Raw genomic sequence first — 21,778 nt, forward strand, 5'->3', positions numbered from 1 at the left:
CTCAGCCCTACCCTCATTTTTCTTCCATGTAAAAAGTCCTCTATCCATTTCAGTAGTTTACCTTGTATTCCTCCTATGGTTTCCAGTTTTCTTAATAGTTTTTTGTGTGGGACTTTATCAAAAGCTTTTTGTAGATCTAGGAAAGCACAATCAGTCCATCCATCACTTACCTGTATTATATCTAGTAGTCTTGAGTTAAAACAGATCAAATTTGTGGTACATGATCTTCCCTATTGAAATATGAATTGTCTTGGATTTAGTATATTGTTCTCCAGATGTTTTATCCATCTATTTTCATAACTTTTTCACAAATTTTGGCTACCATGCTTGTAAGGGAAACTGGTCTGTAATTTGTTTGGTCTTCCTTATTTCCTCCTTTATAAATTGGTGCAATATCAGCCTTTTTACAGTCTTCTGGTATTTTTCCTTCTTTGAGAGAGCAACTTATTATTTTATATGCTTTGTCTGTTAGTTCTTCTTTACATTCTTTTAATATCCAGTTTGCTATTATTTCTTTCCATGTTACTAATATTTCCCTCATAGGGAGGGATTTCACTTTTCTCCCTCCATCCCAATATTGTACATTTTCTCTACTGAAAATCAACTTGAGGTGCTTGCTCATGACTGAAGCCATTTCTGTATCTTCTGTGTATTCCATATTCCCTTGGTGTAGTTTCACTATTTCCTGTTTGTTTTTTAGTTTACCATTTATATATCTATAGAATAGTTTTGGCTGATCCTTACATTTTTTTTATGTCTTTTTCATAGTATCTTTTTTCTTCCCTGTGTATTTTTTCACATTTGTTCCTTTGATTAATATATATTTGCAACATTTTAAGTTTTGTCTTTTCTCCATCTTTTCCAAGCTTTGTCTATCCATGTTTGGAATATTGGCTGCATGTTATTGTGACAAAATAGCATCCAGTTGATACTTTAGGGTCTATATGGGGCACCCCTATGGACCAGAGCCACACATCATTTTGTCTGTGATAGAGGAAGACTGTTCATAAAGAAATGATCACACTTTTATTATACTGTGACTGTTCCTCTGTTATGCTGTCCCCCAGCCCCTTGTTACTGTCCTGTACCATTTCTCTGATTATTCATTTCTTTTTTTTTTTTTTGCCTACCCTGTGGTGGGGGGGAAAGAATATTACCACCAAGTCTTCTCACTTGAATCGTATGAGGTGATTAAAACCAGACAGGAATTAGGACTAGGCATCTTTCTCCCTGTAGCCCCACAGGGGGCATTCCTAAGGCATAAGAGGATCTAGAAGTTTTCCAACCAGCACCCTAAGGTTTGGGCCTTTTAATGTGCATGGATGTGGTACAGATGAGAGAAGGAGGGAAGAGATAGGCAGTATGTTTGTGAGAAGAAAGATGGATATGTTGGCATTGAGTGAAACTCAGTTGAGAGGGAGGGGCAAGTGTGAGCTTGGGAGTGCAGTTGGGAGGTTCTCAGGAATGAAAAGAGGACATGGGAGAGAAGGGGTGGCTATACTAGTAAGTGAAGAGATAGGTAAACATGTAGTGGAGTGGAAGGAGGTTTCTTCAAGGTTAATGTGTATGAAGGTGAAACTGGGAAAGAAGATGTGGGTTTTTGTAAGTGCATATGAGCCTGGTAGTGAGAAGAATGTAGAGAAAAGGGAGGCTTTTTGGATAGATTTAAATGAATAAGGGATTAGGGAGAAACTTAATGTAGTTGTATTGGGAGACCTTAATGCTAGGGTAGGAAATAAACCAATAGGCAGAGTGGTTCAGAAGTGTGGAATTCCAGGAAAGAATCATAGTGGAGAGTTGATGGTGGAGATATGTCTAGAGTTGATGATAGCAAATACAATGTTTAGGAAGAAAGTCAAGCATAAGTACATATGGGAGAAGGTGGTGGATGGAAGGGTGGCAGATATAGCATTAATGAACTATGTAGTGGTAAATAGGAGTAGAATAGGAAGATTTAAGGATGTACATATTCTTAGGGGAGAGAGTTGGGGAGGATATCAGATCATTTTCTGGTGGAAGGTAAGTTGAGAGTGGAGAACAAATGGAGAAAGAGGAAAAGGACAAAAGGTATGGAGGTGCTCAGAGTGAACAGCTTAAATGAGGAAGAAAAGGAGGAGTACAAGAAGATGAAAGATGAGTGGGAGGGAGTGCAGGATAAAATCTCCAATGGTTCCTGGTGTTTCCCTCACCACCCTTCCACAGTGCAGGATAGAGTAGAACTTCCTAGTTCTACTCTATCCTGCACTGGAGGAGGAATGGGGATAGTTAAAGGAGGGAGTCACAAGGTGTGCAAAGATGGTGTGTGAAACAAGGAGGACAAGAGGAAAGAGAAGGAAGGGTAGCAAGTGGTGGGATGAGGAAGCAAAGTAGGTTGTAGGAGAGAAGAAGCGAGCTTTCACAGATTGGTTACAAAATAGGACGTGGGAATCATATGAAAGGTATAAAGAAAAGAGAACAAAAGTAAAGCATAAGATAAAGGAGGCAAAGAGGAGAGCAGATGTGAAATGGGGTAAGAGTATGACAGAAAATTTTGAAAGTAATAAAAAGATGTTTTGCAAAGAAATTAAGAGAGGAAGAGAAGGCGGTAAGAGGAAGATGGGCCAAGTATTTTAGGGAGTTGCTAAATGTGAAGGAGGATTGGGAGGGAAAGGTAGTTGCAGTGGGAAGTGCTAAGAAAATGAGAGTGATGAGTGAGGAAACTGGAGGAGAAATAAGGAAGGATGAAGTGAAGGCAGTTGATAAGATGATGAGAGCAGGTAAGGCACCTGGTCTGGATGAATGCCATGCAGAATGTCTGAAAAAAAGGAGGTACAATGATGGTGGACTGGCTGGTGAGGTTATTTAATGTTTGTTTAAGAGAGGGTAGAGTGCCAGAGGACTGGAGGAGTACCTGTATTGTTCCACTTTACAAGGGAAAAGGGGACAAGTGTGAGTGTAGTAGTTTCAGAGGGATTAGCTTGTTAAGTGTAGTTGAGAAGGCTTATGGGAGGGTGTTGATTGAGAGGATTAGGGGAGGAAGAGAGGGAGTATTTGGTGAGGAACAGTGTGGGTTTAGGACAGGTTGAGGTTGCATAGATCAGATTTTTGTGGTGAGACAGATATGTGAGAAAGCCATAGGAAAAGGCAAGGATGTTTTTTGGGCTTTTATGGATTTGGAAAAGGCTTATGACAGGGTAGACAGGAAGGCACTGTGGGAGGTATTGTAGATATATGGGATAGGAGGAAAGCTTTTTGGAGCTGTCAAAGAGTTTTTACGAAAGTAGTAGAGCATGTGTCAGGATTAGAAATGGAGTGAATGGTTTGAGGTAAAGGTGGGACTTCATCAGGAATGTGTTATATCACCCTGTCTGTTCAATTTATACATGGATAGGGTGGTGCAAGAGGTAAATGCAAGGGTGATGGGTCAGGGATTGGAGATGGTTAAAGAAAATGGAGAAAAGTGGGAGGTGAGCCAGTTGTTGTTTGCAGACAACACTGCGCTTGTAGCAGAATCAGAGGAGGGATTGAGGAAGTTAGTGACAGAGTTTAGGAAGGTGTGTGAAAGAAGGAAGTTGAAGATAAATGTGGGTAAAAGTAAGGTGATGAGATGTACAAGGGGAGAAAGTGGCAGCAGACTGGAAGTGAGCATTAAGGGAGAGCGACTGGAGGAAGTGGATAGTTTTAGATACTTGGGTGCGAATGTGGCAGGAAAGGGAGGAGTGGAGGTGGAGGTAAAATGTAGATTCAGAGAATCAAGTAAATACCTTGGTGGATTAAAAAGTGTAATGAGAAATAGACATTTGGGAATGGATGCTAAGAGGAGATTGTATGAATGAATGATTGTGCTGACAGCCCTGTATGGAGCAGAAACATGGAACATAAGAGAGGAAGAAAGGAGTTTGAATGTGTTTGAGATGAGGTGTCTTGAGAAGTATGATAGGGGTTACTAGGCTGGATAGAGTGAGAAATGAGGAGGTGAGGAGAACAGGGGTGGAAAAGGAGTTGGGAGATAGGGTGGATGAAAGAGTATTGGGATGGTTTGGACACATGGAAAGAATGAGTGAAGAAAGACTAGTAGAAGAGGTGTGGAAGGCAGATGTGGAGGGAGTGAACATGACGGGGCAACCTAGGATGAGAATGATGGATGGGGTAAAAGGGGCTTTGGGAAAGAGGGGAATGTCTGTTGAGGAAGTACGGGAGATGACAGAAGATAGGGGTGAATGGAGAATGGTTGTATATGGATGATGATGTGATCCATGAAGTGGAATGAGTGGGGGTGTAATGAGAATTAGACATTTGGGAATGGATGCTTTGAGGAGATTGTATGAAGGAGTGATTGTGCTGACAGCACTGTATGGGGCAGAAACATGAAACATAAGAGAGGAAAAGAGGAGGGGTTTGAATGTGTTTGAGATGCAGTGCCTGAGAAGTATGATAGGGGTTACTGGGCTAGATAGAGTGAGAAATGAGGAGGTGAGGAGGGAAGCAGGGGTGGAAAGGGAGTTGGGAGATAGGACTGATGAAAGAGTATGGTTTGGATACATGGAAAGAATGTGTGAAGAAAGATTAGTAAAAGAGGTGTAGAAGGCAGAGGTGGAAAAAGTGAACATGAGGGGGCAACCAAGGATGAGATGGATGGATGGGGTAAAAGGGGCATTGGGAAAGAGGGAATGTCTGTTGAGGAAGGACAGGAGAGGACAGAAGATATAGGTGAATAGAGAATTGTTGTATATGGATGATGATGTGATGCATCAGGGGGAGTGGGTGGGGGATGGAGGGTGAGAGAGAGTATATGAAAAATAAATTGACACAGCCTAAAGGGATTTCTCCCTGTCTTCTCCATTTCTGCATGAGGGGAAGGAGAGGAGGGGTCACAGATTTAATGAAGCAGCCTTGCTGTGGATGTGCTGTGTCTTGTGACACTGCTTCTGACCCAGGGTAGTGGGCAAGATGCAGGGATGACCTGTCATCCAGGAGGAGCCAAGAAAAGAGGGAGGGAGGGGGGCAGATGGGGCAGTGTGTGTGGGGATGGAATGGGTGGGAGTGGTTTTTATGCCTTTGTTCTTTTGGCTATCTCCTTTGTAAGGGGGAAAAAGCCTTTGGTATATGTATGTCTGCTTCACCGATATGGTGAAATGCCACTTTCACCTTCTATAGCAGTCCATGTGTCTCTCCTACATTCCTGCTGATATGTCTGTCAGGTGACAGGTTGTCTTTTATCAATACTACCAAATCTTTCTCCTCTAGTAATGGGTTCTCTTCCCAAAGAATAGCTTAACCCATTCAACTCCGATGACAAGATGTCTTGTCATTTGGTCAAATAAAACAAAAAATCATAATAAAACAACAAAATGTTTGATGATCAAACAGCACCAGAAAAATATGACGTCGTCAGTCCTCCTCGAAGAGGAGGACTGACGACGTCATATTTTTCTGGTGCTGTTTGATCATCAAACATTTTGTTGTTTTATTATGATTTTTTGTTTTATTTGACCAAATGACAAGACATCTTGTCATCGGAGTTGAATGGGTTAAAGACTTTCTTTTGCCACTATTGCCCATTTCCAATACTTTGCATTTTTTGGTATTGAAATTCATTTCCAACTTTTGGTCCCATGCAAAAATATCTAGATCTTTTGGTAATATACAATCCTCTTTGCTTTTGACTCTTGTACCCAATGTATGCGTGCTTCCCTAATTGTATAATACATTAGTCAAACTTGGCTTTAAATTCATTTATAATTTTGACTTTACTCTAGCCTTATCCAGGCTATTCCACAAAATTATGAAACCATGGTAAACTGAAAATTAACCTTTTTTATTCCTACAGTTTTGTGTGGTATTGGCAAAACCGACAATGCCTTGGAGACTACTGCATACTTCACAAGATGACAATCCCACAGAAGTGTTTCCGGGGGGTCATGCATCTTCTCCTTTTAGGGCCTTTAATGAGGTGAGCATGCAGTAATTGTGGTAAATCAACTGTAATCAAAATTTAATCCTACTAAAACAATTTACAATATTTATGTCCTTATCCCTTAGACCTTAAATATTCACAGAAGAAAATACAGAGATTCATGGTGTCTTCACTCAATCCTCTTTAGTTGCATTCTAGAACATACATGGGAACTAGGTGGCACCATTCTTATCCCCCAATGGAAAGATATAGGGAAAAGGAGAGGTGGAGACTTAAACGTGGTAAAAGATAGATTCAAGAAGACAGCAGAAAGTACGAATAGTAATAGTTACGGAGCTCATCATTTTGTCCTTGAGATTTTTCTTTAACATAGACAAATATTTAGTGGCTCTGGTCTACAGGGTTGCCCAACAAAATCCCTGACATATTACCGACCTAATATTATGCAGTCAATACCCCAGTGGTGATCTTTAAATTCTACCATTCTCCTTTCTGCTACCCTGCTTCACTCTCTCCTTGACCACCTGACTGACTTCACAGTATTCATTGACAGAAGAGGTCTCTTGATTAAGGATGGGAGGGCCTTTAAGGGGTCATGGGAACAAATTAAGAAACAACAGCAAGTTTCTGGGCCCAATCTAGAGTCCAGGTACCAGCCCTCCACCTCCTTGTGGGGGCAGTATACTGCTCTGTAGTTTGGTAAAGAATCCTGGATTTCTTGATGGTCAATGTAACTTCAATGAGACTAACCCTTGTCCTCATCTGGACCAGCAGGGCATCAACTCACAGGAGGCAAGGCAGAGCAGCACACTTACTCATAATAGAAAATGATACACAGTATATATGGACAGTATTGTGTATTGCCTTTGGTATTCAGGTGTTGCATGTTTGATGTGTTGTTCATATGATAATTTGTAATCAATAATGACAATATTTATGCCATGAAAGTACAGTGCTGTGAAGTGAAATAGTGTGACATGTTTTGTCCACCATATATTTATCTGGTTAGGTAAGCATTAGGTTGGAGCATGTAATTTTGGGAAGATCTGTATTTTCAGAGGTCTAGAAAGGGTTACGCCACTAGTTTGTCCAGATCTTTGAAGCTTTACTATACATTAGAACTGTACATATACAGGGTGTGTATGGTAATTGTTTCAGGGACACTGTATTTACCTAGTTGTATTTTGCGGGAAGGGGAGCTACGTTCGTGGTGTCCTGCCTTTGTATCTCGCAGTGTCTAGTTTGCTCTTAAACCCATGAATGGTTTTTGTGCACACTATTTCATTGTCCAGTTTGTTCCAAGTGTCCACCACTCTATGTGGAAAACTATTTTTCTTCAGATCTCTTCTGTAGCTATATTTTTTATTTTCTTTCCATGTCCTCTTGTGCTTCTCTTGTCCCAGATTACAAAGTTCTCTCTATCGAGTATTTCTGTGCCTTTCATGATTCTGTGGATGGTCAGTAGGTCACTGTGTGGAAAGACACAGGTAACCACACCACTCAAAACAAAAGCAACCAATCAGTACATGTCGAGACTTTGTCCCAGCAACACTTTATGTCCATGGAGAGCTTTACACTTCCTCATCTATGGAAAAGGCATGTGGTATTTATGTTAATCTCCACTGGACACAGCAGCAGCAACATCTCAGAACTGCTAAAAATGACTGAACAATTTGTCAGGACCATCAGGAGGGAGTTGATTTCTTCTGACTACAATTATGAAGGTGTTGCTGAGAGGAAACATTCTCAATGATCGGACACCATCACGGATGACGAATTTGTCACTCAATTGCAGGCTATGGTTGATGAAGACCCCAGCCGGTCCATGAGGTCTATTGCCAGAGAGCTGCAAGTGTCTGAGGGCATCATAAGGAAGTGTTTGCATGAAGATATCAGATACAAGTCATACAAAATGCATAAGGGCCAACTTCTCTCCTCAAAGATGTAGGAGAACCACTTCAAGAAGAGCAAGAAGATGCTCAACAAACTGAAGCACCCTCTGGAGAACAACATGTTACTTCCTTTTTCTGCCAGGACCAACCCACAACTCTCAAAACAACAGGTGGTTGGCCATCTGTCCCAAGACTGTGTCAAGAGGCATGAAAACCAAGTTTCCTGCAACTGTCATGGTGTTTGGGGTAGTCTGCAGCGAGGGCCAATTCATGCCCCCGTTCTTCCTTCCAAAGGGGCTCAGGGTAAGAACCAAAGTGTACATTGACATCCTACTGACTCATGTGAAGCTGTGGATTGAGGAAGTAGCTGCTGTGGCAACAGGACTCAGCACCATGTCACATCTTAAAAAAAATCACAGAAATGGATCTCCAAATATTTCTTTGACTTCGTTGCCCCTGATGTGTGGCTCCCTAACTCACCTGACCTCAACCCTATGGACTATTTTGTATGGGGCACAGTTGAACAAGATACTAACTGCACCCCATGCAAGAGTAAGGATGATCTGATCAGTCAGATCAAAGTTGTTTTCTCCAATCTCCAACTAAGTTCTGAAGAAGGTCTATGCCAGGTTTTGAGGGTGTGTTGAGGACATCATTGATGCCAAGGACAGATTCATCGAATAATGGGACACTAGAAGTATGCTGATACAGTTTGCTTTCCTTTTTGTAATAAATGCATTTTCAACTAAATAGTGACTTTTTTTGCATGACCCTAAAAACAAAACATTTACCATACAGTTACATACAATTACCATACAATTACATTGCCATACAATTACCCTGTATATCACTCTTGCCATTTACAAAATACCATTTTTATATTAAAAAGACATACATACATACATATACCAAGGCTTTTCCCCCCTTACAAGGGAGGTAGCCAAAAAGGAAAAGGCATAAAATCATTCCCACCCATTCCATCTCAGAACACACTCCACACCGCTCCACCCTTCCTCTTATCTTAGAGCCTCCTGGATGACGGGTCATCCCTGCACCTTGTCCACTGCCCTGGGTCAGAAGCAGTGTCGCAAGACACAGCACATCCATAGCAAGGCCGCTTCATTAAATCAGCGACCCCCCTCTCCACCCCCCCATGCATAAAAGGAGAAGTTGGGGAGAAATCCCTTCGGGCTGCATCAAATTTTGCTCAAACATACTACCTCACCCCCCATCCCCCCGCCCATTCCATCTCATGCATCACAACATCATCCATATACAACCATTCTCCATTCACCCGTCTTCTGTCCTCTCCCATCCTTCCTCAACAGACATTCCCCTCTTCCCCAAAGCCCCCTTTACCCCATCCATCCACCTCATCCTAGTACGTCCCCTCATGTTTACTCCCTCCACATCTGCCTTCCATACCTCTTTTACTAGTCTTTCTTCACTCATTCTTTCCATGTGTCCAAACCATCCTAATACTCTTTCATCAACCCTATCTCCCAACTCCCTTTCCATCCCCGTTCTTCTCCTCACCTCCTCATTTCTCACTCTATCTAGCCTAGTAACCCCCATCATACTTCTCAGACACCTCATATCAAACACATTCAAACTCCTTCTCTCTTCTTCTCTTATGTTCCATGTTTCTGCCCCATACAGTGCTGTTGGCACAATCACTCCTTCATACAGTCTCCTCTTAGCATCCATTCCCAAATGTCTATTCCTCATTACACTCTTCAATCCACCAAGGCATTTACTCGCTTCTCTCAATCTACATTCTACCTCCACCTTCACTCCACCTTTTCCTACACATTGAAATATAAGCTAAATAACTGAGGATGTAATTCAACACTTCTGGTATATTGCTGTTCAGATTCAGTGTCTGCAAGTACACAGCTGCACATTATAACACTATTATAACTATCAACCATTGTCTTCCCCTGTTTACTTACTGATACATCTCTTTTCCCCTTTGGTTGGCACATTAGGTATGTTGATACATTGTTCTATGGACTACGAGCTAAACGAGCCACCCGCCATGTGTTAATCAATGGCCAACCTGTCATTAGGAGAACTCCCTTAGGTGAAGTGTATGCTGTCTTACAAATGGTAAGTCACCCTTATCTATTTCCTCCAATATTAGGTTGTAGTAGTGTAGTGGGGAGTTGATGGTGGAGAAGTGTTTAGAGAGTTGATGATAGGTAACACAGTGTTTAGGAAGAAAGTCAAGCATAAGTACACGTGGGAGAGGGTGATGGATGGAGGGATGTTAGATGGGGCTTTGATGGACTCTATAGTGGTGACCAGTAGAAGAATAGGAAGAGTGTTGGATGTACATGTTCTTAGGGGAGAGAGTGGGGGAATATCAGATCATTTTTTGGTGGAGAGTAAGTTGAGAATGGAAGATAGATGGAGAAAGAAGAAAAGTGTAGAAGGTAAGGAGGTGCTTACAGTAAAGTGCTTAAATGGGAAGGAAAAGGAGAAAGAGTACAAGAAGCTGTGGGAAGAGGTAAAGATATAGTAGAGGTAGGAGTGGAGGAGGAAAAGGAATGGTTCAAGGAAGGAGTCACAAGGTGTGCAAAGATGGTGTGTGGAACAAGGAGGATGGGAGGAAATAGAAGGAAGGGTAGTGAGTGGTGGAATGATGAAACAAAGAAGGTTGAGGAAGAGAAATAATTGAGCATTCATGTTCTTGTTGCAAAATAGGATGAGAGAAATATACGCGAGGTACAAAGAAAAAAAGAAGTAAAACATAAGATAAAGGAGGCAAAGAGGAAAACAGATGTAAAATGGGGGAAGAGTATGACAACATTTTAAAAGTAATAATAAGATGTTTTGGAAGGAAATAAAAAGAAGAGGAAGCAAATCAAGTAGAGAAGATAGGAGATGGGGGTGAATGGAGAATGGTTGTATATAAATGATACTGTGATGCATTAAAAGGAGGGGGTGAGGGTGGAGGGTGTTGGAGTATGTGTGAATAATAAATTGACGCAGCCCAAAAGAAATTTCTCCCCAGCTTCTCTTTTTCTAAATGAGGGGCCTTGCTGTAGATGTGCTGTGTCTTGTGACACTGCTTCTGACCTAGGGTAGTGGGCGAGATGCAGGGATGATGCATCATCCAGGAGGAGCCAAGATAAGAGGGAAGGACGGGGATGAATGGGAGTGGAGTTTGTGTGGATGGAATGGGTGGGAGTGGATTTTTTTGCCTTTTTTTTTTTTTGGCTGCCTCTCTTGTAAGGGGGAAAAATTAGCTTTTATACCCGGTTTCAGTAGCATTTCCCATCTTTTTTAAGATCCACAGCATTTATTTGTCCACATTTTCATGCCCTTCCTTCTGTTGTTCTATCATCAATTTCAGCTTAACTTTTTCTTTTTCATCTCCTTTGTTCCTCCATGAACTCTAATTGTTCTTGTAATATGCTTACATTATAGTACCATTATCATTCAGTTTTTGTTTTCCTTTTCAAGTTGATCAATTTCAACATTTTCCTCAGTATTAAATGTACTCACTTTATCTAACAGGCATTCCATGTCTTTCATCTTGGATTCTTGATCAGCATATTGTGCCATTAATAGTCTAACATTAATGCATACATTACTGAAGTCCCGGGATAAATTTTTCACTTCCTGTTGGCTAGTTTCTTCCTGCCAATTATTACTGTTTAGTCTTACTCATACATGAAGGATCAGCCTTTTCCTTTCGCATATTCTCAACCCTTAAAATCTCTCACAATTGCTTCCCCCGAAATGATCAGTGAATGATTAGCTTTTGTCATTTATAATCCTTTGACTCTCATGTTTACAATTAATACCATTATTTTTCATACTGCAACTAATGTTGCAGCTATTAACCCACATTTGGCTGGAACCCTTCTATGTAGATATTTTCCTGATATCACAACAAGTTCAATGGGGTCCCATGACAACAGAATATATAGTTTTCTCTTGAGAGCATCTCCCCACCAGTGCCAACTGCCATTTGTGTATGCATATAACTATGTACAAGACGAAGAAGAAAAATCAAATTAGCTTTTATACCCGGTTTCAGGTGATTGCCCGAGATGCTGCCATGTTGGACATGCTCCACAGCTTCCTCCAAGACTGTCCACAACTTGTTTTTCAAGTGTTCCTCCTCTACAGGAGTCCTGCCATCATGGACTTCAAAATGGATAGCCTAAGTATGTACAAAGGAAGGTAACAATGTTGGTTACCTGCATGTGATGGTCCTGCAAGATGGACAGATATTCTCCTCTTGTTCAAAGTCCCTTTCACCCCATCAATCCACCTCATCCTTGGTTGTCCCCTCAAGTTCATTCCTTCCACCTTTGCCTTCCACACCTCTTTTGCTAATCTTTCTTCCGTCACTCTTTTTATATGTCCACACATTCACAATAATCTTTCATCAGCCCTGTCTGCCAGATCCCTTTCTAACCTCACTCTCCTCCTCACCTTCTCATTTTTCACTCTATCCAACCTTGTAACCCCTACCATACTTCTTGAATGTATGGGAGAATAAGACTGGGATGGGAGAAATATGAAAAAGCTATAACAAATGAGAAAATACAAATAGTATTGAAATAAATTAAAGTCAGAGAGGTGCCTGAACTGGAGAGGTGCCACATGGAATGTTTGACATAGGGTGAAGCAGAATAGTGGAGTGGCTGGTGAAACTATTTGATGTATATTTTAGGGAAGGCAGTATCCCTATGGATTGTAGGAATGCACATACAGTCTCACAAGGGAAAGGGAAATAATAAAATAATAAAATAATAATTGTTGCCTCAAGTTTCACCGAATAGAGATCTGCAGCCCCATGGTAGCTAGTGATAGTCCTTAGGCTCTCCTAGTGATCTCTCTGAGAAGAAACTTTATACTGTTCTCTTCATTGCATTAGCATGTGGCAGACATTCACTGTTAGTCCTGAAATGTGTTCAGTATGGCATGTGTTTGAATTTTTAGGGCACGCAGACATTTTCCTTTTTTATTTGGTACTTCATAATCTAACTTGGTCAAAGCCATTCAGGTGGTTCTTCAAGCCATCATCACCAAACTTTAGGGACAATCACACCATCAGGTAACGACTTCACTCCAATCCTTCAACAGAGTTCCAAAGTTACATTAAACTGCTTATGTGGGTCTAAATGATTAGTTCTTTAAAACAAATCTCAGGTATACTATTACAATATGGTACCTATATCCCCCACTTAATCACTTCCATATGGTGACACCTACGTAGGCGGCATGAGGAGCAAGTGGGTACTCGATGATGCCGATGTCGGCATCTTGATTATATTTATTGTAGTCGTACCTACGTAACTTCCATTCTCTCTAAACTGGCTTCATCATATTTTCTATGGTTATCAAAATACACGGGTGAAAGAGAACGAACGATTGAGCACTGACTTTATTTTCTATAATGCGATTATTATGACGCAACATCGCACGTCGGGCAGCTAATGCTGCCAGATGTGCGATGTGCCCCGGAGTGAAGAGGTTAACCTCTTGAATACAATGATGCCTATGTATGTGTCATGAGCCACGAGTGAGGTATATGAGAATGCTGGTGTCGGCTTCCTGATTATATTTATTTTGTAGTTGTAGCCGAGATACCCCCATATTCTGTGAACAGACGTGATCACATTTTCTATGGTTATATTTTTTCAGGGTGAAAGAGAACAAGTATAGCAGAACTTTATATTTTGTACTGCATGTATTGTGATGCATCATCGTACATCAGGCAACCTGATGTATACATGAATATTGACTCTCATGTATGACACTAACTTCAAACTTTCTCCCACAGCGGTAGCAGCACAGGCATGGAAAGTGTCAGTGGCATTGTTTGCCATGTCCTGGTCACTTGTGACATATCAAGATGAATTGCGTAAAAACGAACGTGGCAAACAGTCCCTGGGAATGATGGCTGTTGTGGTGTGTTTGCTGTGGCGAGTTTTCATGCTTGGTTCCAGAGTTCTCGCCATTGCATCCTTTGCTGCCATACAGGTGATAAAATGGACCATTATTTTCAGTTTCATCAAGCACACTGGACTATCAGTTCTTAATGTGTAAATGTATTTACCTAATAGTAGCATACAGGAAAGGAGCAATGCTCATTGGGTCCTGGCTTCTATTCTCTAATTTTCTAACATACCTAGACTCAAATTAATGTAAAGTTCCAACTTAATCTATAAATATGATAATTGGATACCAAAGATAGATTTTTTTCTTTTCTTTTCTTTTTTAAGAATGTCCACTTTGGGGCTACAGACAGTAGCATGCCTAGTCCTATCCCCATCCCTTTTTTGTCGCCTTTTACAACTTGAGTGGGAACACTCGGTGGCAGTATTCTTTCTCCCCAACCACAGGGGAGAGAGGAAAGGAGTGGGTGGGGATGGAAGGGAAGTATTTTCCCTAGTTGTATTTTATGGGACAAGAGCTATGCTCATAGTGACCCATTTTCATATCTCTCCACATCAAGTTTATTCTTAAAATAGTGTATAGTTTTGGCACTCACTGTTTATCCATTTAGTTTGTTCCAGACATCAATCACTATGTGGGAAGCTATTCTTTTTCAAATCTCTTCTGTAACTGTCCTTCTTTAGCTTCTTTTCGTGTCCTCTTGTTTCTCTTCTGTCCCATTTTAATAAGTTGTCTCTATTGAGAATTTCTATCCCTTTCATAATTCTGTAAATGGTCAACAAATCATCTCTTTCTCTTCTCTGTTCCAGTGTTAATAGATGTAATTTATCCAATCTTTGTTCATATGTCAAATTTAATAGTGTAGGTGCCATTTTTGTCACTGCTCTTTGGATTCTTTCTAATTTTATGTTCTTTTTTGTGCTAGGTACCCATAGTGTTGCAGCATACTCTAGTTTAGGTCTTATTAGTGTAACCACTATTTTCTTTACCATTTCTTCATCCATGTAGTCAAAGGCCACTTTCATTGATCTTAACAAGTTAAAAGTCTCTCCAAATAATTTATTGACATGTTTATCAGGTGTCAAGTGAGGGAATATGTGTGAATGATATTCTAACACAGCCTGAAGGGATTTCTCCCAGTCTTTTTTCTTTGCTTTTTTTAGGAATGTCCCCTTTGGGGCTACAGGGAGAGGGATACCTTGTCCTATCCTTGTCCCATTTTTGTTGCCTTTTACGACTGAAGTGGGAACCTTGGTGGCAGTATTCTTTTCCCCCATCACAGGGTTTGGCAAAATGAGAAAATGAATATTTACAGATGTGGTACAGGACAGTAACAGGAGTAGGGGGACAGCATAATGGAGGGAAAGTATTTTTCTGCATGAGGGGACAGAGAGGGGGGAGAGGGGTCACCAATTAAATGAAGTGGCTTTGCTATGGATGTGCTGTGTTTTGCTATATTGCTTCTGATCCTTGGCAGTAGGAAAGATGCAGCAATGACCCATCATCCAGGAGAATCCAAGAAAAAGGGAGAGGTTGTGAATGGGAGAGGAGTATGTAGGGATGAAATGGGTAGTAGTGGATTTATGCCTTTGACTTTGGCCACCTCCCCTGTAAGGGGGGGAAAATGCCATTGGTATAATTATGTATATTTAGATTTGAACTCGAGTATTGTTTGAGCTTGGGCTATATCACCTTCTAAGCTATTCTGCATTTATACATATACAGGAATACCTCACTATACAACTGAGTTGTGTTCCCAGCTGACTGGTCGCAATGCGAAAATTCATATATTGAGGTTAAGGGTTTTAACATGTACGTAAATAGGGGGGAGGGTTGTGTTCATGGATTCTATCAACCCCCTCCCCCCTCAATTTTTACCTCCTCCTGGGGGCTTTCACATACAACACCCAACATTTGTTTTACCTAATTTGTAGCACTCGGTCGGATAGTGAGGTGTTCCTGTATATGGAAAACTATATTTCTTCACTTCCTTTCGACATGTGGTCTTTCTTAACCCAGTAAACTCCGATGACAAGATTCTTGTCATTTGGTCAAATAAAACAAAAAATCATAAAACACCAAAATGTTTGATCAAACACCAGAAAAATATGACGACAGTCCTCGCTTCGCTCGTGAAGCGAGGACTGACGTCATATTTTTCTGTTGTTTGATCAAACATTTTGGTGTTTTATGATTTTTTGTTTTATTTGACCAAATGACAAGAATCTTGTCATCGGAGTTTAATGGGTTAATTTATTTCCGTGACCTCTTAAAGCCCTCCCATATCTAATCAGAAGATCTCCTCTATCAATGCAATCTATCTCCTTAAGTGACCTGAACACTGTAATCATGTCACCTCTTTCTCTTCGATCCTTCAAAGTTGGTAGACCCACTGCTTTTAGTCTCTCCTCGTATGGTTTATCTGTCAGGCTGGGGACCAGTTTGGTTGCTACCCTTTGTATTCTCTCAATCTTGCTTATATCCTTTACTCTGAGTGGGGACCATACTACAGACGCATATTCCAATCTTGGACGTATCAGGGTTTCGATGAGTTTTTTCATCATCTCTTCATCCATATAATGGAACACCACTTTAATCTTCTGCAGTAGTCCATATGTCTCTCCCACAATCCTGCTGATTTGTCTGTCATGTGACATGTTGTCTTTTATCAACACTCCCAAGTCTTTCTCCTCTTTTGCTTTTGTAATGTGTTTACTTCTCTGCATTAACTTGAATATACTCCCCTCCTGGGGGAGAAATTAAGAACCACCCTAGCATATTCTCATTCAGGTCTTCATCTAGCACAAGACAATGCCAACAAAGGAAGTCCCTTACAAGAGAGGTAGCCAAAGTCAAAAGGCCTAAATCCACTCCCATCCACTTCATCCCCACCCACTCCACTCCCATTCACCACCCCTCCTTCCTCCCTCTTTTCTTGGCTCCTCCTGGACGATGGGCATCCCTGCATCTCAGAAACAATGCAGCAAGACAGCACATCCACTGCAAGGAAGTTTAATTTAAGTGGTGACCCCCCCTGAGTGGTGAATCTAGGGGGGGCCCTGGTCCCCAGGTTGCCCCCCCCCCCCCACGTTTTTTTGCATATCCTATTTTCAATTATATATATTATATATATATATATATATATATATATATATATATACACACACACACACACCTTGGTAAATACTACTGCGGTAACGATCCCGTAACAGCGTCACACGCAGTGACGATTCTAGGGGGAAGGGAGGGGGGGTCTGGGAGGGCCATGGCCCCCCCCCAGTTTTTCACCTGGCCACTTTCATAGTCCTAGAATCGCCACTGCCCCCCCTCTCCATCCCCTCATGCAGAAAAAGAGAAAACAGGGAGAAATTCCTTTGGGCTGCATCAAAATATCATTCACACATAACCACTCCCTAAGCCCCCTATCACCCACCCCCTTCCATGCATCACAGCATCATCCATACACAACCATTCTCCACTCATCCCTATCTTATGTCTTCTTCCTTCCTCAAAAGACAACCCCCTCTTTCTCAATCCCCCTTTTGCCCCATCCATCCACCTCATCCTTGGTTGCTACCTCATGTTCACTCCATCCACCTCTGCCTTCCACACCTCTTTTACTAATCTTTCTTCACTCATTCTTTCCATGTGTCCAAACCATCCCAATACTCTTTCATCAACCCTATCTCCCGACTCCTTTTCCACCCCTGCTCTTCTCATCTTGTCATTTCTCACTCTATCCAGCCTAGTAACCCCTACTATACTTCTCAGATATTTCATCTCAAACACATTAAACTCCTCTTCTCTTATGTTCCATGTTTCTGCCCCATACAGTGCTGTTGGCACAATCACCCCTTCATACAATCTCCTCTTAGCATCCATTCCCAAATGTCTATTCCTCATAACACTTTTTAATCCCTCAAGGCATTTACTTGCTTCTCTCAATCTACAATCTACCTCCACTCCTTTGTGAAAAGAGAAAAAGAAAAAGAAGGAAAAGAAGCCTCACATGCAACCATCACACAGAAAATACTGAACACCTCATCATACACTGCCCTACTCTTGCCCTATTCAGGAAGGCAACAACACAATATTACTTCTTTGGGTGACTTATGGGCCAATTGGGTCACTGTTGCCAGTTACCTGGGAGCTGTGGTTCTACTACAAGAGAGACCTGGGGCAATGGATTGATTGAGCAGGTTAGGGCATCGTTGATTGTGGTGAAGGGGATGGCAGTTGGAGCCCTGCCACCAGTGAAGTTGAACCAAAGGCATAGTTCATTAAATTCCATGCTACAAAGTCCTCTGTAAGGGGAACTGTCCTACCCTTCCAATGGGAGGAGTTTGTGACGTTAAACCATATCATCATCGTCTTTTTTCTTTTCCTGTTCAGATACCACATGTAGATGACGGGATACACAGGCGATGGGCATACTACAGTGAAGGTGAGGGCTATGTCATTACCTACCCAGTGATCACAGCCATAGTCCTCTCTGCCCACTGGATCCTAATGATAATCTGGATTCATGCCCAGGTAAGCATGACTACAATCAAATCACATTCATCAACTACTTGTTTATTCTTGTATGGCCACAACTGCATGGGGTGAGGGGCATGGCATCTTTGTTTTAAATTTAGTGATTATTTTGTTTCTTGTATACTATAAAAGTATAGCATGAATATTATTGAAACCTTAAAATGACTTCTCAAGTACAATACCTGATGCAATCAAACTCCTTTAATAGATTAACTTGAATTCTAGAACTTATACCAGTGACACAGTAATGTCATAGCACATTAATAAAATAAACTTTTATCCCACCATTGGAAAAGAAAACAATAATGTTGGATGTTCTGTATATTTTGATCACTAACTGTGATCCTCTTCACCAAAATGAGTACATAGTAGAAGACATATATATATATATATATGAAAAATGTGAGGTGAGAAGTAGGAACAAGGGGAGAGCTCAGGTGAGTTTCACAAGACCCATGGAATGTCAGTCACGTAACCTGAGTTCTCCCCTTGTTCCTATTTTTTTGTATATATGTATATGTCTTCTACTATGTACTCATTCTGCTGAAGAGGATCACAGTTCATGATTGAAATATACAGAACTTTCGACATCATTGTCTTCTTTTCCGATGGTGGGATAAAAGTTTATACCAGTGAGAAAGGAGCAGCAGCATACTTCTATAAGATTTCTTATCAACCGTTTCCACTACTGCTATAGATAAGTTTGTAATAAGGTCTGAAATTTTACAGAAAACGAACTTCTGTGCAGCTGAAGATGGGTCTCGCAAACCAGTGCGTGAATTGTTGTACAATGTGATAATGGGTTGGGTCCACTGCTTTTGTTATATAAACCTCAAGGACAGCCCCACACGTCTAAGGATGACATTCTTCTATATAATAATTGGACTCCAAAACACTGTCTTTATCAGTGTGTGGTATGTAGAGGTTAGTAAATCTGAATTTCTACAAATGGTTGCTTTGTCTAAAACACATTTCACACTACATAAAAACCATTCATACATACCAGATGTGTTACATATCAGACAAGTATATCATGGGAACAAAGACCACATGTTTAAAAGGTACCCAGAAACAGATTTATCACCTGCCATAGCCTTAATGATATAGCCAAAACTAAAAACAAACTTAAGGCTAGGTATGGTAGATGGAGAAAGTGACCTGTTATATAAGTGTAACTCCTTTCTTGTATGGTACAATGGTCTCTTCAGCCTTTATGCCCACTGCAGAACCACCAACCTATCCCCTTGGGGATGTTACAGCCTCAGTACCTCATCACAGAGAATTACTCTTGCTTGGTATGATTTTATGGACGTCACAAATTGCATGAGGGGATGGAGAGGGGGGGTTGCCGAATTTATGAAACGGCCTTACTCTGGATGTGCTATGTTTTGCGACACTGCTTCTGACCCCGGGCAGTGGATAGAATGTAGGGATGACCCGTCATCCAGGAGGTGCCAAAATGAGAGGGAGTGAGGGGGGTGGAGGGGAGTGGAGTATGTAGGGGATGGAACAGGTGGGAGTGGTTTCTATGCCTTTGTCTTTTTGGCTACCCCCCGTGTAAGGAGGAAAAAGCCTTGGTATATGTATGTATGTATGTATGTACAAATTGTCAGGTAAAATACTTACATATACCATGGGTCTTTTCCCCCTTTACAAGGGAAGTAGCTAAAATCAAAAAGCATAATTCCACCCCCACCCACTCCACTCCTATTCACCACCCCCTCCCTCCCTCTTCTCTTGGCTCCTCCTAGATGATGGGTCACTCCTGCATCTCACCCACTGCCCTGGGTCAGAAGCAATGCAGTAAGACAAAGTACATCCACAGAAAGGCCACTTCATTCAATTCAAAGATGATATATATATATATATATATATATATATATATATATATATATATATATATATATATATGTATATATATATATGTATATATCACAACTAACACCACAGTCGGACGAAAGAAAAAGTTGCGTAAGCGGAACTATATATTTCGATTGCTACCTGCAATCCTCTTCAGTAGTACAAAGTGGCAAGGAGGAGGCTATCTTAAGTAGCAACCTCTTACAAAAGAAAGGGAACATGAGAAAATAAAGAACATCACTGCCCCAACCTGTCCCCAACCCTAGTTGACCTGAGGCTGACACGAGGTCGGGTCAGGGGGAGGGGGAGGAAGCTTGTTGACAATATTTTTGGTGATGAATAGTCCTGAAATGATGTCTGGGGTCCATTGACCCTTGGAAATATTCATCGTGGGCAGATAATCAATTAATGTTGATTCCACCATTTTCCTTCTGAACCCACACCCTGATTTATAAATGAGATCAGATTTCTCCCAGTCCATCCGGTGATTAAATTTATTAACGTGTTGAAACACTGCTGAAAGTAAATTTAATTCATAACTACCCTAATACTATTAATAAAAAAGTTGTTAATGTTCACCAGAGGTTGAAGGAAGAACATATCCCAGGTGTTTACTCCCTTCCATGTAAAGATTGTAACCTTTCATACATTGGCCAGACGGGAAGAGACCTTCCGACAAGATTAAATGAACACAAAAGGTCGATTAGATATGGCCAAATAAATTCAGCAGTGTTTCAACACGTTAATAAATTTAATCACCGGATGGACTGGGAGAAATCTGATCTCATTTATAAATCAGGGTGTGGGTTCAGAAGGAAAATGGTGGAATCAACATTAATTGATTATCTGCCCACGATGAATATTTCCAAGGGTCAATGGACCCCAGACATCATTTCAGGACTATTCATCACCAAAAATATTGTCAACAAGCTTCCTCCCCCTCCCCCTGACCCGACCTCGTGTCAGCCTCAGGTCAACTAGGGTTGGGGCAGTGATGTTCTTTATTTTCTCATGTTCCCTTTCTTTTGTAAGAGGTTGCTACTTAACCACTTCAGTACGGGACTTAAATCTCGCGGGCAGCAGCCAATGCCAGCCGTATGACGTGTCGTAATAACACTCGCATCATAAAATATAGTCACCGCTTATATCGATCGTTCTCTTTCACCCGCGAATTTTGAAAACCACAGAGAATGGGATTCAGGGCACATTTGGGAGAATGTAAAAACACAGGGGCAACTACAATAAATATAATCAAGACGCCGATATGGCAGCGTCGCGAATCCACTTGCTCCTCATGACGCCTACGTGTGCGGCACCGTATGGAAGGGGTTAAGATAGCCTCCTCCTTGCCACTTTGTACTACTGAAGAGGATTGCAGGTAGCAATCGAAATATATAGTTCCGCTTACGCAACTTTTTCTTTCGTCCGACTGTGGTGTTAGTTGTGATTTATAAATGTGTTACTACATTTCTCACCTGTGCGAAGCGAGGACTGACGTCATATTTTTCTGGTGTTTGATCAAACATTTTGGTGTTTTATGATTTTTTGTTTTATTTGACCAAATGACAAGACATCTTGTCATCGGAGTTCAATGGGTTAAGATGGAGGTTTGGGATGCTGAGTTTTGTTGGATGATGGGCTGATAGATGGTACTTGTTGCGTTCATCTCCCATCA

At 41.2% G+C, this 21,778-nt stretch overlaps 2 protein-coding genes across 6 annotated transcripts in view; one reads left to right on the top strand and one right to left on the bottom strand.

Annotated features, from left to right (window-relative positions):
- LOC143030923 (uncharacterized) overlaps window positions 1-21,778 on the bottom strand; it is a 311,312-nt gene that overhangs the window by 183,639 nt on the left and 105,895 nt on the right. The window lies entirely within an intron of this gene.
- LOC143030924 (XK-related protein 6-like) overlaps window positions 1-21,778 on the top strand; it is a 52,139-nt gene that overhangs the window by 25,920 nt on the left and 4,441 nt on the right. For all 3 annotated transcript variants that reach the window (XM_076194187.1, XM_076194189.1, XM_076194188.1), the window contains exons 3-8: window positions 5,810-5,932; window positions 9,777-9,897; window positions 11,837-11,966; window positions 13,592-13,791; window positions 18,100-18,240; window positions 18,973-19,167. In XM_076194187.1, the coding sequence (XP_076050302.1) occupies window positions 5,810-5,932; window positions 9,777-9,897; window positions 11,837-11,966; window positions 13,592-13,791; window positions 18,100-18,240; window positions 18,973-19,167 (910 nt within the window). The remainder of the gene's footprint in view (window positions 1-5,809; window positions 5,933-9,776; window positions 9,898-11,836; window positions 11,967-13,591; window positions 13,792-18,099; window positions 18,241-18,972; window positions 19,168-21,778) is intronic.

The sequence above is a fragment of the Oratosquilla oratoria genome, chromosome 12 (genome assembly GCF_046742065.1).
Source record: "Oratosquilla oratoria isolate Oo_2021 chromosome 12, ASM4674206v1, whole genome shotgun sequence".
In the NCBI taxonomy this organism is placed as follows: Eukaryota; Metazoa; Arthropoda; class Malacostraca; order Stomatopoda; family Squillidae; genus Oratosquilla; species Oratosquilla oratoria.